An 18,189-nucleotide genomic window follows, 5' to 3' on the forward strand; every position below is an offset into this window, starting at 1 on the left:
AGAATGAGGGGAGATTTGATAAAGGTATACAAAATTATGATTGGTATAGATAGCATAAATGCAAGCAGACCTTTGCCACTGAGATTGGGTGGCTCAACAACTGTTCACAAGTTGAAGTTGAAATTTGAAATGTTTAATGGGAAGTTGAAGGGGAATTTCTTCACTCAGAGGGAGCTGCCAGTGGAATGGCAAATGGAGGTTAAATTGCAACATTTAAGAGAAGTTTGGATAACTACATGGTATGGAGGGCTAAGGTTTAGGTGCAAGCCAATGGGTGTGGGCAGAATAACAGAATAACCTAAATGGGCCGATGAGCCTGTTTTTGTGCTGTCGTGCTCTGACTCTGTCATATCATTCCAGCCAAATGTCATGCCGCCATAAGAAATTGGAAGCTTAGAAAGTCGTAATAAAGAAGAATATTAGAGAAGAAAGTTTATGCAAAGTGTTTAAAATGCTGCTAAGTTTTGCATTGCAATATTTGAGACTTTCGCATGGGAAGTCCTTCCCTGTCAGTGATGCAAACTATACTTAACAGTACAGTCATCTAACAGAGTTGGGCGTCCTTTGAACATCAGACTGACAGGACAATGCAGCCAAGAGGCTGGGAGTCTCCACTCCAGAATCAGCTTCAGCTTCCTTCATACTCCCAGTAACCAGATCGGAGGATGTGACCAGGATTGTAGCTGTTGCTGAATTGGAGTGGTGTCACCTGATATGCAGAGGTTATAGTTCTTACGATTGGTGTTATTTCTCCAGGATGGACAGAAAGGACATCTTCAAGCTCTCCTTTGCTTCTATTAGAAGGGAATCCAAAAGCATCCAGCTGAGAAGGGAGGTGGAGGGATACGAACACGGTGAGGTAGGAGGATATATGTTTGGGTGATGTTGATTTGCTTTTTAGCTGGTTCAGCACAACATTGTGGGCTGAATGGCCTGTTTGTGTTCTGTACTGGTCTATGTTCTATGAAATATTGTTATCCAATCAGTCCTATTTAAATGGCCGAGATTATGTATTGACATTTCTCAGTCTAAATGATTTGAGTTTCTAAATGCAAACTTAGTGACTTGGATAATTTCAAGAGCTCTGGTTGGTGACTATCTAGTTCCCATTCCCCGATGGGAGTGAATCTTCTACGTTCTTGAACTTCTTTTGCTTGTAGTAGTTGCGTTTAGAAATGAGATGGAGGAGGACCAAGTCACAGACAATAGTTGCCTATAAAGAAAGAAATAGATAATGAAAAACAGTTCTCTTTGAGCAGCAAAAGCTTACCCATCACAGCACTGATCCTTTCCCAGCATGACTGATACCCCAATGCGTCATGTCAATGGAGAGACCATTGAGGCAGAGGGAAAAGCTGTGATGAGGGATTCCTTTCCCTGCAAATGGCACGTGCTCTCCTTTGTGTTCAGCACCCAGGTGTGGTAAAGGCCCACCCCTGCGTTCCTTTGAGAAGGTGGGGGAGCTACATTTTTCAACCATTGCAATCCTGGTGCTGTCGATTCCAGAGTGCCGATGGGAATGGAGTTCTAGGATTTCTACCTGGTGATGTGGAATCCAGAGTGCTGATGTGGATGGAGTTCTAGGACTTCTAGCCGGTGTTGTGGATTCCAGAGTGCTGACGTGGATGGAGTGCTAGGATTTCTACCTGGAGAAGTGGATTCCCGAGTGCTGATGGGGATGGAGTTCTAGGATTTCTACCTGGTGTTGTGGATTACATATTGCTGATGGGGATGGAGTACTAGGATTTCTACCTGGAAAGTGGATTCCAGAGTGCTGATAGGGATGGAGTAGTAGGATTTCTACCTGGTGTTCTGGATTCCAGTGTGCTGATGTGGATGGAGGTCTAGTATTTCTACCTAGTGATATGGATTCCAGATTGCTGATGTGGATGGAGTTCTCTGATTTCTACCTGGTGATATGGATTCCAGATTCCTGATGTGGATGGAGTTCTAGGATTTCTCTGTGGTGATGTGGATTCCAGAGTGCTGATGGAGATGGAGTTCTAGGATTTCTCTCTGGTGATGTTGATTCCAGAGTGCTGATGGGGACGGAGTTCTAGGATTTCGACCTGGTGCTGTCAATTCCAGAGTGCTTATGCGGATGGATTTCTAAGATTTCTACCTGCTGATGTGGATTACAGATTGCTGATAGGGATGGAGTTCTAGGATTTCTACCTGGTGTTGTGGATTCCAGAGAGCTGATGGGGATGGAGTTCTAGGATTTCTACCTGGTGATGAGGATTCCAGAGTGCTGATGTGGATGGAGTTCTAGGATTTCTACCTGCTGATGTGGATTCCAGATTGCTGATGGGGATGGAGGTCTTGGATTTCTACCTGGTGTTGTGTATTCCAGAGTGCTGATGGGGATGGAGTTCCAGAATTTCTACCTGGTGAAGTGGATTCCAGAGTGCTGATGTGGATGGAGTTCTAGGATTTCCACCTTGTCAACTGGATTCCAGAGTGCTGATGTGGATGGAATTCTAGGGTTTCTACCTGGTGATATGGATTTTAGATTGCTGATGGCGATGGAGTTCTAGGATTTCTACCTGGTGTTGTGGATTCCAGATTGCTGATGGGGATGGAGTTCTAGGATTTCTACCTGGTGTTGTGGATTACAGATTGCTGATGGGGATGGAGTTCTAGGGTTTCTACCTGGTGAAGTGGATGCCAGAGTACTGACGGGGATGGAGTTCTAGGATTTCGCTGTGGTGATGTGGATTCCAGAGTGCTGATGGGGTTGGAGTTCTCGGATTTGTAGATTGTGAAGTGGATTCCAGAGTGCTGATGTGGATGGAGTTCTAGGAATTCTACCTGGTGAAATGGATTCCAGAGTGCTGATGGGGATGGAGTTCTAGGATTTCTACCTGGTGTTCTGGATTCCAGAGTGCAAATGGGGATGGAGTTCTAGGATTTCTCTCTGGTGATGTGGATTCCAGAGTTTGGATGGGGATGGAGTTGTAGGATTTCTACCTGGTGTTGTGGATTCCAGAGTGCTGATGTGGATGGAGTTCTAGTATTTGTACCTGGTGATATGGATTCCAGATTGCTGATGTGGATGGAGTTCTAGGATTTCTCTCTGGTGATATGGATTCCAGATTGCTGATGTGGATGGAGTTCTCGGATCTCCACCTGGTGTTTTGGATTCCAGAGTGCTGATGTGGATGGAGTTCTAGGATTTCTACCTGGTGTTGTGGATTCCAGAGTACTGACGGGAATGGAGTTCTAGGATTTCTCTGTGGTGAGGTAGATTCCAGAGTGCTGATGGGGACGGAGTTCTAGGATTTCGACCTGGTGCTGTCAATTCCAGAGTGCTTATGCGTATGGAGTTCTAGGAATTCTACCTGGAGAAGTGGATTCCTGAGTGCTGATGGGGATGGAGTTCTAGGATTTCTACCTGGTGATGTGGATTCCAGAGTGCTGATAGGGATGGAATTCTAGGATTTCTACCTGGTGTTGTGGATTCCAGAGTGCTGATGGGGATGGAGTTCTAGGATTTCTGTCTGGTGATGTGGATTCCAGAGTTTCGGATGGGGATGGTGTTGTAGGATTTCTACCTGGTGTTGTGGATTCCAGAGTGCTGATGTGGATGGAGTTCTAGTATTTCTAACTGGTGATATGGATTCCAGATTGCTGATGTGGATGGAGTTCTAGGATTTCTACCTGGTGTTGTGGATTCCAGATTGCTGATGGGGATGGAGTTCTAGGATTTCTACCTGGGGTTGTGGATTACAGAGTGCTGATGGGGATGGAGTTCTAGGATTTCTACCTGGTGAAGTGGATGCCAGAGTACTGACGGGGATGGAGTTCTAGGATTTCTCTGTGGTGATGTGGATTCCAGAGTGCTGATGGGGATGGAGTTCTAGGATTTCTACCTGGAGAAGTGGATTCCCGAGTGCTGATAGGGATGGAGTAGTAGGATTTCTACCTGGTGTTCTGGATTCCAGTGTGCTGATGTGGATGGAGGTCTAGTATTTCTACCTAGTGATATGGATTCCAGATTGCTGATGTGGATGGAGTTCTCTGATTTCTACCTGGTGATATGGATTCCAGATTCCTGATGTGGATGGAGTTCTAGGATTTCTCTGTGGTGATGTGGATTCCAGAGTGCTGATGGAGATGGAGTTCTAGGATTTCTCTCTGGTGATGTTGATTCCAGAGTGCTGATGGGGACGGAGTTCTAGGATTTCGACCTGGTGCTGTCAATTCCAGAGTGCTTATGCGGATGGATTTCTAAGATTTCTACCTGCTGATGTGGATTACAGATTGCTGATAGGGATGGAGTTCTAGGATTTCTACCTGGTGTTGTGGATTCCAGAGAGCTGATGGGGATGGAGTTCTAGGATTTCTACCTGGTGATGAGGATTCCAGAGTGCTGATGTGGATGGAGTTCTAGGATTTCTACCTGCTGATGTGGATTCCAGATTGCTGATGGGGATGGAGGTCTTGGATTTCTACCTGGTGTTGTGTATTCCAGAGTGCTGATGGGGATGGAGTTCTAGAATTTCTACCTGGTGAAGTGGATTCCAGAGTGCTGATGTGGATGGAGTTCTAGGATTTCCACCTTGTCAACTGGATTCCAGAGTGCTGATGTGGATGGAATTCTAGGGTTTCTACCTGGTGATATGGATTTAAGATTGCTGATGGCGATAGAGTTCTAGGATTTCTACCTGGTGTTGTGGATTCCAGAGTGCTGATGGGGTTGGAGTTCTCGGATTTGTAGCTTGTGAAGTGGATTCCAGAGTGCTGATGTGGATGGAGTTCTAGGAATTCTACCTGGAGAAGTGGATTCCAGAGTGCTGATGGGGATGGAGTTCTAGGATTTCTACCTGGTGAAGTGGATTCCAGAGTGCTGATGGGGATGGAGCTGTAGGATTTCTACCTGGTGTTGTGGATTCCAGAGTGCTGATGTGGATGGAATTCTAGGATTTCTACCTAGTGATATGGATTCTGGATTGCTGATGGCGATGGAGTTCTAGGATTTCTACCTGGTGTTGTGGATTCCAGATTGCTGATGGGGATGGAGTTCTAGGATTTCTAACTGGTGTTGTGGATTACAGATTGCTGATGGGGATGGAGTTCTAGGGTTTCTACCTGGTGAAGTGGATGCCAGAGTACTGACGGGGATGGAGTTCTAGGATTTCTCTGTGGTCATGTGGATTCCAGAGTGCTGATGGGGTTGGAGTTCTCGGATTTGTAGATTGTGAAGTGGATTCCAGAGTGCTGATGTGGATGGAGTTCTAGGAATTCTACCTGGTGAAATGGATTCCAGAGTGCTGATGGGGATGGAGTTCTAGGATTTCTACCTGGTGAAGTGGATTCCAGAGTGCTGATAGGGATGGAGTTCTAGGATTTCTACTTGGTGTTCTGGATTCCAGAGTGCAAATGGGGATGGAGTTCTAGGATTTCTACCTGGAGAAGTGGATTCCAGAGTGCTGATAGGGATGGAGTTGTAGGATTTCTACCTGGTGTTCTGGATTCCAAAGTGCTGATGTGGATGGAGGTCTAGTATTTCTACCTGGTGATATGTATTCCAGATTGCTGATGAGGATGGAGTTCTCTGATTTCTACATGGTGATATGGATTCCAGATTCCTGATGTGGATGGAGTTCTAGGATTTCTCTCTGGTGATATGGATTCCTGATTGCTGATGTGGATGGAGTTCTAGGAATTCTACCTGGTGAAGTGGATTCCAGAGTGCTGATGGGGATGGAGTACTAGGATTTCTACCTGGAAAGTGGATTCCAGAGTGCTGATAGGGATGGAGTTCTAGGATTTCTACCTGGTGTTCTCGATTCCAGAGTGCAAATGGGGATGGAGTTCTAGGATTTCTCTCTGGTGATGTGGATTCCAGAGTGCTGTTGTGGATGGAGTTGTAGGATTTCTACCTGGTGAAGTCGATTCCAGAGTGCTGATTTGGATGGAGTTCTAGGATTTCTTCCTGGTGATATGGATTCCAGATTGCTGATGTGGATGGAGTTCTAGGATTTCTACCTGGTGCTGTCGATTCAGAGTGCTGATGCGGATGCACTTCTTGGATTTCTACCTGTTGATGTGGAATCCAGAGTGCTGATGTGGATGGAGTTCTAGGACTTCTAGCCGGTGTTGTGGATTCCAGAGTGCTGATGTGAATGGAGTGCTAGGATTTCTACCTGGTGAAGTGGATTCCAGAGTGCTGATTTGGATGGAGTTCTAGGATTTCTACCTGGTGATATGGATTCCAGATTGCTGATGTGGATGGAGTTCTCGGATTTCTCTCTGGTGATATGGATTCCTGATTGCTGATGTGGATGGAGTTCTAGGATGTCTACCTGGTGAAGTGGATTCCAGATTGCTGATGGGGATGGAGTTCTAGGATTTCTACCTGGTGATATGGATTCCAAATTGCTGATGGGGATAGAGTTCTTGGATTTCTACCTGGTGAAGTGGATTCCAGAGTACTGATGGGGATGGAGTTGTAGGATTTCTACCTGGTGTTGTGGATTCCAGAGTGCTGAAGTGGATGGAATTCTAGGATTTCTACCTAGTGATATGGATTCTAGATTGCTGATGGCGATGGATTTCTAGCATTTCTACCTGGTGTTGTGTATTCCAGAGTGCTGATGGGGTTGGAGTTCTAGGAATTCTACCTGGAGAAGTGGATTCCAGAGTGCTGATGGGGATGGAGTTCTAGGATTTCTACCTGGTGAAGTGGATTCCAGAGTGCTGATGGGGATGGAGTTGTAGGATTTCTGTCTGGTGATGTGGATTCCAGAGTTTCAGATGGGGATGGTGTTGTAGGATTTCTACCTGGTGTTGTGGATTCCAGAGTGCTGATGTGGATGGAGTTCTAGTATTTCTAACTGGTGATATGGATTCCAGATTGCTGATGTGGATGGAGTTCTAGGATTTCTACCTGGTGTTGTGGATTCCAGATTGCTGATGGGGATGGAGTTCTAGGATTTCTACCTGGTGTTGTGGATTACATATTGCTGATGGGGATGGAGTTCTAGGATTTTCACCTGGTGAAGTGGATGCCAGAGTACTGACGGGGATGGAGTTCTAGGATTTCTCTGTGGTGATGTGGATTCCAGAGTGCTGATGAGGATAGAGTTCCCGGATTTCTCTCTATTGATGTTGATTCCAGAGTGCTGATGGCGATGGAGTTCTAGGATTTCTACCTGGAGAAGTGGATTCCAGAGTTTCGGATGGGGATGGTGTTGTAGGATTTCTACCTGGTGTTGTGGATTCCAGAGTGCTGATGTGGATGGAGTTCTAGTATTTCTAACTGGTGATATGGATTCCAGATTGCTGATGTGGATGGAGTTCTAGGATTTCTACCTGGTGTTGTGGATTCCAGATTGCTGATGGGGATGGAGTTCTAGGATTTCTACCTGGTGTTGTGGATTACAGAGTGCTGATGGGGATGGAGTTCTAGGATTTCTACCTGGTGAAGTGGATGCCAGAGTACTGACGGGGATGGAGTTCTAGGATTTCTCTGTGGTGATGTGGATTCCAGAGTGCTGATGGGGATGGAGTTCTAGGATTTCTACCTGGAGAAGTGGATTCCCGAGTGCTGATAGGGATGGAGTAGTAGGATTTCTACCTGGTGTTCTGGATTCCAGTGTGCTGATGTGGATGGAGGTCTAGTATTTCTACCTAGTGATATGGATTCCAGATTGCTGATGTGGATGGAGTTCTCTGATTTCTACCTGTTGATATGGATTCCAGATTCCTGATGTGGATGGAGTTCTAGGATTTCTCTGTGGTGATGTGGATTCCAGAGTGCTGATGGAGATGGAGTTCTAGGATTTCTCTCTGGTGATGTTGATTCCAGAGTGCTGATGGGGACGGAGTTCTAGGATTTCGACCTGGTGCTGTCAATTCCAGAGTGCTTATGCGGAAGGATTTCTAAGATTTCTACCTGCTGATGTGGATTACAGATTGCTGATAGGGATGGAGTTCTAGGATTTCTAACTGGTGTTGTGGATTCCAGAGTGCTGATGGGGATGGAGTTCTAGGATTTCTACCTGGTGTTGTGTATTCCAGAGTGCTGATGGGGATGGAGTTCTAGAATTTCTACCTGGTGAAGTGGATTCCAGAGTGCTGATGTGGATGGAGTTCTAGGATTTCCACCTTGTCAACTGGATTCCAGAGTGCTGATGTGGATGGAGTTCTAGGAATTCTACCTGGAGAAGTGGATTCCAGAGTGCTGATGGGGATGGAGTTCTAGGATTTCTACCTGGTGAAGTGGATTCCAGAGTGCTGATGGGGATGGAGCTGTAGGATTTCTACCTGGTGTTGTGGATTCCAGAGTGCTGATGTGGTTGGAGTTCTAGTATTTCTAACTGGTGATATGGATTCCAGATTGATGATGTGGATGGAGTTCTAGGATTTCTACCTGGTGTTGTGGATTCCAGATTGCTGATGGGGATGGAGTTCTAGGATTTCTACCTGGTGTTGTGGATTACAGAGTGCTGATGGGGATGGAGTTCTACGATTTCTACCTGGTGAAGTGGATGCCAGAGTACTGACGGGGATGGAGTTCTAGGATTTCTCTGTGGTGATGTGGATTCCAGAGTGCTGATGGGGATGGAGTTCTTGGATTTCTACCTGGAGAAGTGGATTCCCGAGTGCTGATAGGGATGGAGTAGTAGGATTTCTACCTGGTGTTCTGGATTCCAGTGTGCTGATGTGGATGGAGGTCTAGTATTTCTACCTAGTGATATGGATTCCAGATTGCTGATGTGGATGGAGTTCTCTGATTTCTACCTGGTGATATGGATTCCAGATTCCTGATGTGGATGGAGTTCTAGGATTTCTCTGTGGTGATGTGGATTCCAGAGTGCTGATGGAGATGGAGTTCTAGGATTTCTCTCTGGTGATGTTGATTCCAGAGTGCTGATGGGGACGGAGTTCTAGGATTTCGACCTGGTGCTGTCAATTCCAGAGTGCTTATGCGGATGGATTTCTAAGATTTCTACCTGCTGATGTGGATTACAGATTGCTGATAGGGATGGAGTTCTAGGATTTCTAACTGGTGTTGTGGATTCCAGAGAGCTGATGGGGATGGAGTTCTAGGATTTCTACCTGGTGATGAGGATTCCAGAGTGCTGATGTGGATGGAGTTCTAGGATTTCTACCTGCTGATGTGGATTCCAGATTGCTGATGGGGATGGAGGACTTGGATTTCTACCTGGTGTTGTGTATTCCAGAGTGCTGATGGGGATGGAGTTCTAGAATTTCTACCTGGTGAAGTGGATTCCAGAGTGCTGATGTGGATGGAGTTCTAGGATTTCCACCTTGTCAACTGGATTCCAGAGTGCTGATGTGGATGGAATTCTAGGGTTTCTACCTGGTGATATGGATTTTAGATTGCTGATGGCGATGGAGTTCTAGGATTTCTACCTGGTGTTGTGGATTCCAGAGTGCTGATGGGGTTGGAGTTCTCGGATTTGTAGCTTGTGAAGTGGATTCCAGAATGCTGATGTGGATGGAGTTCTAGGAATTCTACCTGGAGAAGTGGATTCCAGAGTGCTGATGGGGATGGAGTTCTAGGATTTCTACCTGGTGAAGTGGATTCCAGAGTGCTGATGGGGATGGAGTTGTAGGATTTCTGTCTGGTGATGTGGATTCCAGAGTTTCAGATGGGGATGGTGTTGTAGGATTTCTACCTGGTGTTGTGGATTCCAGAGTGCTGATGTGGATGGAGTTCTAGGATTTCTACCTGGTGTTGTGGATTCCAGATTGCTGATGGGGATGGAGTTCTAGGATTTCTACCTGGTGTTGTGGATTACATATTGCTGATGGGGATGGAGTTCTAGGATTTCCACCTGGTGAAGTGGATGCCAGAGTACTGACGGGGATGGAGTTCTAGGATTTCTCTGTGGTGATGTGGATTCCAGAGTGCTGATGGGGATAGAGTTCCTGGATTTTTCTCTATTGATGTTGATTCCAGAGTGCTGATGGCGATGGAGTTCTAGGATTTCTACCTGGAGAAGTGGATTCCAGAGTGCTGATAGGGATGGAGTTGTAGGATTTCTACCTGGTGTTCTGGATTCCAGAGTGCTGATGTGGATGGAGGTCTAGTATTTCTACCTGGTGATATGTATTCCAGATTGCTGATGTGGATGGAGTTCTCTGATTTCTACCTGGTGATATTGATTCCAGATTCCTGATGTGGATGGAGTTCTAGGATTTCTCTCTGGTGATATGGATTCCAGATTGCTGATGGGGATGGAGTTCTAGGATTTCCACCTGGTGAAGTGGATGCCAGAGTACTGACGGGGATGGAGTTCTAGGATTTCTCTGTGGTGATGTGGATTCCAGAGTGCTGATGGGGATAGAGTTCCTGGATTTCTCTCTATTGATGTTGATTCCAGAGTGCTGATGGCGATGGAGTTCTAGGATTTCTACCTGGAGAAGTGGATTCCAGAGTGCTGATAGGGATGGAGTTGTAGGATTTCTACCTGGTGTTCTGGATTCCAGAGTGCTGATGTGGATGGAGGTCTAGTATTTCTACCTGGTGATATGTATTCCAGATTGCTGATGAGGATGGAGTTCTCTGATTTCTACCTGGTGATATGGATTCCAGATTCCTGATGTGGATGGAGTTCTAGGATTTCTCTCTGGTGATATGGATTCCAGATTGCTGATGTGGATGGAGTTCTAGGAATTCTACCTGGTGAAGTGGATTCCAGAGTGCTGATGGGGATGGAGTACTAGGATTTCTACCTGGAAAGTGGATTCCAGAGTGCTGATAGGGATGGAGTTCTAGGATTTCTACCTGGTGTTCTCGATTCCAGAGTGCAAATGGGGATGGAGTTCTAGGATTTCTCTCTGGTGATGTGGATTCCAGAGTGCTGTTGTGGATGGAGTTGTAGGATTTCTACCTGGTGAAGTCGATTCCAGAGTGCTGATTTGGATGGAGTTCTAGGATTTCTTCCTGGTGATATGGATTCCAGATTGCTGATGTGGATGGAGTTCTAGGATTTCTACCTGGTGCTGTCGATTCAGAGTGCTGATGCGGATGCACTTCTTGGATTTCTACCTGTTGATGTGGAATCCAGAGTGCTGATGTGGATGGAGTTCTCTGATTTCTACCTGGTTATATGGATTCCAGATTCCTGATGTGGATGGAGTTCTAGGATTTCTCTCTGGTGATATGGATTCCAGATTGCTGATGGGGATGGAGTTCTAGGATTTCCACCTGGTGAAGTGGATGCCAGAGTACTGACGGGGATGGAGTTCTAGGATTTCTCTGTGGTGATGTGGATTCCAGAGTGCTGATGGGGATAGAGTTCCTGGATTTCTCTCTATTGATGTTGATTCCAGAGTGTTGATGGCGATGGAGTTCTAGGATTTCTACCTGGAGAAGTGGATTCCAGAGTGCTGATAGGGATGGAGTTGTTGGATTTCTACCTGGTGTTCTGGATTCCAGAGTGCTGATGTGGATGGAGGTCTAGTATTTCTACCTGGTGATACGTATTCCAGATTGCTGATGAGGATGGAGTTCTCTGATTTCTACCTGGTGATATGGATTCCAGATTCCTGATGTGGATGGAGTTCTAGGATTTCTCTCTGGTGATATGGATTCCAGATTGCTGATGTGGATGGAGTTCTAGGAATTCTACCTGGTGAAGTGGATTCCAGAGTGCTGATGGGGATGGAGTACTAGGATTTCTACCTGGAAAGTGGATTCCAGAGTGCTGATAGGGATGGAGTTCTAGGATTTCTACCTGGTGTTCTCGATTCCAGAGTGCAAACGGGGATGGAGTTCTAGGATTTCTCTCTGGTGATGTGGATTCCAGAGTGCTGTTGTGGATGGAGTTGTAGGATTTCTACCTGGTGAAGTCGATTCCAGAGTGATGATTTGGATGGAGTTCTAGGATTTCTTCCTGGTGATATGGATTCCAGATTGCTGATGTGGATGGAGTTCTAGGATTTCTACCTGGTGCTGTCGATTCAGAGTGCTGATGCGGATGCACTTCTTCGATTTCTACCTGTTGATGTGGAATCCAGAGTGCTGATGTGGATGGAGTTCTAGGACTTCTAGCAGGTGTTGTGGATTCCAGAGTGCTGATGTGGATGGAGTGCTAGGATTTCTACCTGGTGAAGTGGATTCCAGAGTGCTGATTTGGATGGAGTTCTAGGATTTCTACCTGGTGATATGGATTCCAGATTGCTGATGTGGATGGAGTTCTCGGATTTCTCTCTGGTGATATGGATTCCTGATTGCTGATGTGGATGGAGTTCAAGGATGTCTACCTGGTGAAGTGGATTCCAGATTGCTGATGGGGATGGAGTTCTAGGATTTCTACCTGGTGATATGGATTCCAAATTGCTGATGGGGATAGAGTTCTTGGATTTCTACCTGGTGAATTGGATTCCAGAGTACTGATGGGGATGGAGTTGTAGGATTTCTACCTGGTGTTGTGGATTCCAGAGTGCTGAAGTGGATGGAATTCTAGGATTTCTACCTAGTGATATGGATTCTAGATTGCTGATGGCGATGGAGTTCTAGCATTTCTACCTGGTGTTGTGTATTCCAGGGTGCTGATGGGGTTGGAGTACTAGGAATTCTACCTGGAGAAGTGGATTCCAGAGTGCTGATGGGGATGGAGTTCTAGGATTTCTACCTGGTGAAGTGGATTCCAGAGTGCTGATGGGGATGGAGTTGTAGGATTTCTGTCTGGTGATGTGGATTCCAGAGTTTCAGATGGGGATGGTGTTGTAGGATTTCTACCTGATGTTGTGGATTCCAGAGTGCTGATGTGGATGGAGTTCTCTGATTTCTACCTGGTGATATGTATTCCAGATTGCTGATGTGGATGGAGTTCTAGGATTTCTACCTGGTGTTGTGGATTCCAGATTGCTGATGGGGATGGAGTTCTAGGATTTCTACCTGGTGTTGTGGATTACATATTGCTGATGGGGATGGAGTTCTAGGATTTCCACCTGGTGAAGTGGATGCCAGAGTACTGACGGGGATGGCGTTCTAGGATTTCTCTGTGGTGATGTGGATTCCAGAGTGCTGATGGGGATAGAGTTCCTGGATTTCTCTCTATTGATGTTGATTCCAGAGTGCTGATGGCAATGGAGTTCTAGGATTTCTACCTGGAGAAGTGGATTCCAGAGTGCTGATAGGGATGGAGTTGTAGGATTTCTACCTGGTGTTCTGGATTCCAGAGTGCTGATGTGGATGGAGGTCTAGTATTTCTACCTGGTGATATGTATTCCAGATTGCTGATGTGGATGGAGTTCTCTGATTTCTACCTGGTGATATGGATTCCAGATTCCTGATGTGGATGGAGTTCTAGGATTTCTCTCTGGTGATATGGATTCCAGATTGCTGATGTGGATGGAGTTCTAGGAATTCTACCTGGTGAAGTGGATTCCAGAGTGCTGATGGGGATGGAGTTCTAGGATTTCTACCTGGTGTTCTCGATTCCAGTGTGCAAATGGGGATGGAGTTCTAGGATTTCTCTCTGGTGATGTGGATTCCAGAGTGCTGTTGTGGATGGAGTTGTAGGATTTCTACCTGGTGAAGTCGATTCCAGATTGCTGATGTGGATGGAGTTCTAGGATTTCTACCTGGTGCTGTCGATTCAGAGTGCTGATGCGGATGCACTTCTTGGATTTCTACCTGTTGATGTGGAATCCAGAGTGCTGATGTGGATGGAGTTCTAGGACTTCTAGCCGGTGTTGTGGATTCCAGAGTGCTGATGTGGATGGAGTGCTAGGATTTCTACCTGGTGAAGTGGATTCCAGAGTGCTGATTTGGATGGAGTTCTAGGATTTCTACCTGGTGATATGGATTCCAGATTGCTGATGTGGATGGAGTTCTCGGATTTCTCTCTGGTGATATGGATTCCTGATTGCTGATGTGGATGGAGTTCTAGGATGTCTACCTGGTGAAGTGGATTCCAGATTGCTGATGGGGATGGAGTTCTAGGATTTCTACCTGGTGATATGGATTCCAAATTGCTGATGGGGATAGAGTTCTTGGATTTCTACCTGGTGAAGTGGATTCCAGAGTACTGATGGGGATGGAGTTGTAGGATTTCTACCTGGTGTTGTGGATTCCAGAGTGCTGAAGTGGATGGAATTCTAGGATTTCTACCTAGTGATATGGATTCTAGATTGCTGATGGCGATGGAGTTCTAGCATTTCTACCTGGTGTTGTGGATTCCAGGGTGCTGATGGGGTTGGAGTTCTAGGAATTCTACCTGGAGAAGTGGATTCCAGAGTGCTGATGGGGATGGAGTTCTAGGATTTCTACCTGGTGAAGTGGATTCCAGAGTGCTGATGGGGATGGAGTTGTAGGATTTCTGTCTGGTGATGTGGATTCCAGAGTTTCAGATGGGGATGGTGTTGTAGGATTTCTACCTGGTGTTGTGGATTCCAGAGTGCTGATGTGGATGGAGTTCTAGTATTTCTAACTGGTGATATGGATTCCAGATTGCTGATGTGGATGGAGTTCTAGGATTTCTACCTGGTGTTGTGGATTCCAGATTGCTGATGGGGATGGAGTTCTAGGATTTCTACCTGGTGTTGTGGATTACATATTGCTGATGGGGATGGAGTTCTAGGATTTCCACCTGGTGAAGTGGATGCCAGAGTACTGACGGGGATGGAGTTCTAGGATTTCTCTGTGGTGATGTGGATTCCAGAGTGCTGATGGGGATAGAGTTCCCGGATTTCTTTCTATTGATGTTGATTCCAGAGTGCTGATGGCGATGGAGTTCTAGGATTTCTACCTGGAGAAGTGGATTCCAGAGTGCTGATAGGGATGGAGTTGTAGGATTTCTACCTGGTGTTCTGGATTCCAGAGTGCTGATGTGGATGGAGGTCTAGTATTTCTACCTGGTGATATGTATTCCAGATTGCTGATGTGGATGGAGTTCTAGGATTTCTACCTGGTGTTGTGGATTCCAGATTGCTGATGGGGATGGAGTTCTAGGATTTCTACCTGGTGTTGTGGATTACATATTGCTGATGGGGATGGAGTTCTAGGATTTCCACCTGGTGAAGTGGATGCCAGAGTACTGACGGGGATGGCGTTCTAGGATTTCTCTGTGGTGATGTGGATTCCAGAGTGCTGATGGGGATAGAGTTCCTGGATTTCTCTCTATTGATGTTGATTCCAGAGTGCTGATGGCGATGGAGTTCTAGGATTTCTACCTGGAGAAGTGGATTCCAGAGTGCTGATAGGGATGGAGTTGTAGGATTTCTACCTGGTGTTCTGGATTCCAGAGTGCTGATGTGGATGGAGGTCTAGTATTTCTACCTGGTGATATGTATTCCAGATTGCTGATGTGGATGGAGTTCTCTGATTTCTACCTGGTGATATGGATTCCAGATTGCTGATGTGGATGGAGTTCTAGGATTTCTCTCTGGTGATATGGATTCCAGATTGCTGATGTGGATGGAGTTCTAGGAATTCTACCTGGTGAAGTGGATTCCAGAGTGCTGATGGGGATGGAGTTCTAGGATTTCTACCTGGAAAGTGGATTCCAGAGTGCTGATAGGGATGGAGTTCTAGGATTTCTACCTGGTGTTCTCGATTCCAGAGTGCAAATGGGGATGGAGTTCTAGGATTTCTCTCTGGTGATGTGGATTCCAGAGTGCTGTTGTGGATGGAGTTGTAGGATTTCTACCTGGTGAAGTTGATTCCAGATTGCTGATGTGGATGGAGTTCTAGGATTTCTACCTGGTGCTGTCGATTCAGAGTGCTGATGCGGATGCACTTCTTGGATTTCTACCTGTTGATGTGGAATCCAGAGTGCTGATGTGGATGGAGTTCTAGGACTTCTAGCCAGTGTTGTGGATTCCAGAGTGCTGATGTGGATGGAGTGCTAGGATTTCTACCTGGTGAAGTGGATTCCAGAGTGCTGATTTGGATGGAGTTCTAGGATTTCTACCTGGTGATATGGATTCCAGATTGCTGATGTGGATGGAGTTCTAGGATGTCTACCTGGTGAAGTGGATTCCTGATTGCTGATGGGGATGGAGTTCTAGGATTTCTACCTGGTGATATGGATTCCAGATTGCGGATGTGGATGGAGTTCTAGGATTTCTACCTGGTCTTGTGGATTCCAAATTGCTGATGGGGATAGAGTTCTAGGATTTCTACCTGGTGAAGTGGATTCCAGAGTACTGATGGGGATGGAGTTGTAGCATTTCTACCTGGTGTTGTGGATTCCAGAGTGCTGATGGGGTTGGAGTTCTCAGATTTGTAGATTGTGAAGTGGATTCCAGAGTGCTGATGTGGATGGAGTTCTAGGAATTCTACCTGGTGAAGTAGATTCCAGTGTGCTGATGGGGATGGAGTTCTAGGATATCTACCTGGTGAAGTGGATTCCAGAGTGCTGATAGGTATGGATTTCTAGGATTTCTACCTGGTGTTCTGGATTCCAGATTGCAAATGGGGATGGAGTTCTAGGATTTCTCTCTGGTGATGTGGATTCCAGAGTTTGGATGGGGATGGAGTTGTAGGATTTCTACCTGCTGTTGTGGATTCCAGAGTGCTGATGTGGATGGAGTTCTATTATTTGTACCTGGTGATATTGATTCCAGATTGCTGATGTGGATGGAGTTCTAGGATTTCTACCTGGTGATATGGATTCCAGATTGCTGATGTGGATGGAGTTCTCGGATCACCACCTGGTGTTTTGGATTCCAGAGTGCTGATGTGGATGGAGTTCTAGTATTTCTACCTGGTGATATGGATTCCAGATTGCGGATGTGGATGGAGTTCTAGGATTTCTACCTGGTGTTGTGGATTCCAGAGTACTGACGGGGATGGAGTTCTAGGATTTCTCTCTGGTGAGGTGGATTCCAGAGTGCTGATGGAGATGGAGTTCTAGGATTTCTCTCTGGTGATGTTGATTGCAGAGTGCTGATGGGGATGGAGTTCTAGGATTTCGACCTGGTGCTGTCAAGTCCAGAGTGCTTATGCGGATGGAGTTCTAGGATTTCTACCTGCTTATGTGGATTCCAGATTGCTGATGTGGATGGAGTTCTAGGATTTCGACCTGGTGCTGTCAATTCCAGAGTGCTTATGCGGATGGATTTGTAAGATTTCTACCTGCTGATGTGGATTACAGATTGCTGATAGGGATGGAGTTCTAGGATTTCAACCTGGTGTTGTGGATTCCAGAGAGCTGATGGGGATGGAGTTCTAGGATTTCTACCTGGTGTTCTGGATTCCAGATTGCAAATGGGGATGGAGTTCTAGGATTTCTCTCTGGTGATGCGGATTCCAGAGTTTGGATGGGGATGGAGTTGTAGGATTTCTACCTGGTGATGAGGATTCCAGAGTGCTGATGTGGATGGAGTTCTAGGATTTCTACCTGCTGATGTTGATTCCAGATAGCTGATGGGGATGGAGGTCTTGGATTTCTACCTGGTGTTGTGGATTCCAGATTGCTGATGGGGATGGAGTTCTAGGATTTCTACCTGGTGTTGTGGATTACATATTGCTGATGGGGATGGAGTTCTAGGATTTCCACCTGGTGAAGTGGATGCCAGAGTACTGACGGGGATGGAGTTCTAGGATTTCTCTGTGGTGATGTGGATTCCAGAGTGCTGATGGGGTAGAGTTCCTGGATTTCTCTCTATTGATGTTGATTCCAGAGTGCTGATGGCGATGGAGTTCTAGGATTTCTACCTGGAGAAGTGGATTCCAGAGTGCTGATAGGGATGGAGTTCTAGGATTTCTACCTGGTGTTGTGGATTCCAGAGTGCTGATGTGGATGGAGGTCTAGTATTTCTACCTGGTGATATGTATTCCAGATTGCTGATGGGGATGGAGTTCTAGGATTTCTACCTGGTGTTGTGGATTACAGAGTGCTGATGGGGATGGAGTTCTAGGATTTCTACCTGGTGTTGTGGATTACATATTGCTGATGGGGATGGAGTTCTAGGATTTCCACCTGGTGAAGTGGATGCCAGAGTACTGACGGGGATGGCGTTCTAGGATTTCTCTGTGGTGATGTGGATTCCAGAGTGCTGATGGGGATAGAGTTCCTGGATTTCTCTCTATTGATGTTGATTCCAGAGTGCTGATGGCGATGGAGTTCTAGGATTTCTACCTGGAGAAGTGGATTCCAGAGTTTGGATGGGGATGGAGTTGTAGGATTTCTACCTGCTGTTGTGGATTCCAGAGTGCTGATGTGGATGGAGTTCTATTATTTGTACCTGGTGATATTG

The 18,189-nt window shown here is 46.1% G+C and overlaps 1 protein-coding gene across 1 annotated transcript in view; it reads right to left on the reverse strand.

The window, feature by feature from the left end:
- Positions 1 to 1,099: 1,099 nt before the first annotated feature.
- p2rx1 (purinergic receptor P2X, ligand-gated ion channel, 1) overlaps positions 1,100 to 18,189 on the reverse strand; it is a 102,653-nt gene continuing 85,563 nt past the window's right edge. Inside the window, exon 11 of the mRNA XM_059971485.1 lies at positions 1,100 to 1,213. Within this exon, the coding sequence (XP_059827468.1) occupies positions 1,100 to 1,213 (114 nt within the window). The remainder of the gene's footprint in view (positions 1,214 to 18,189) is intronic.

This window comes from Hypanus sabinus, chromosome 6, assembly GCF_030144855.1.
Source record: "Hypanus sabinus isolate sHypSab1 chromosome 6, sHypSab1.hap1, whole genome shotgun sequence".
NCBI lineage: Eukaryota > Metazoa > Chordata > Chondrichthyes > Myliobatiformes > Dasyatidae > Hypanus > Hypanus sabinus.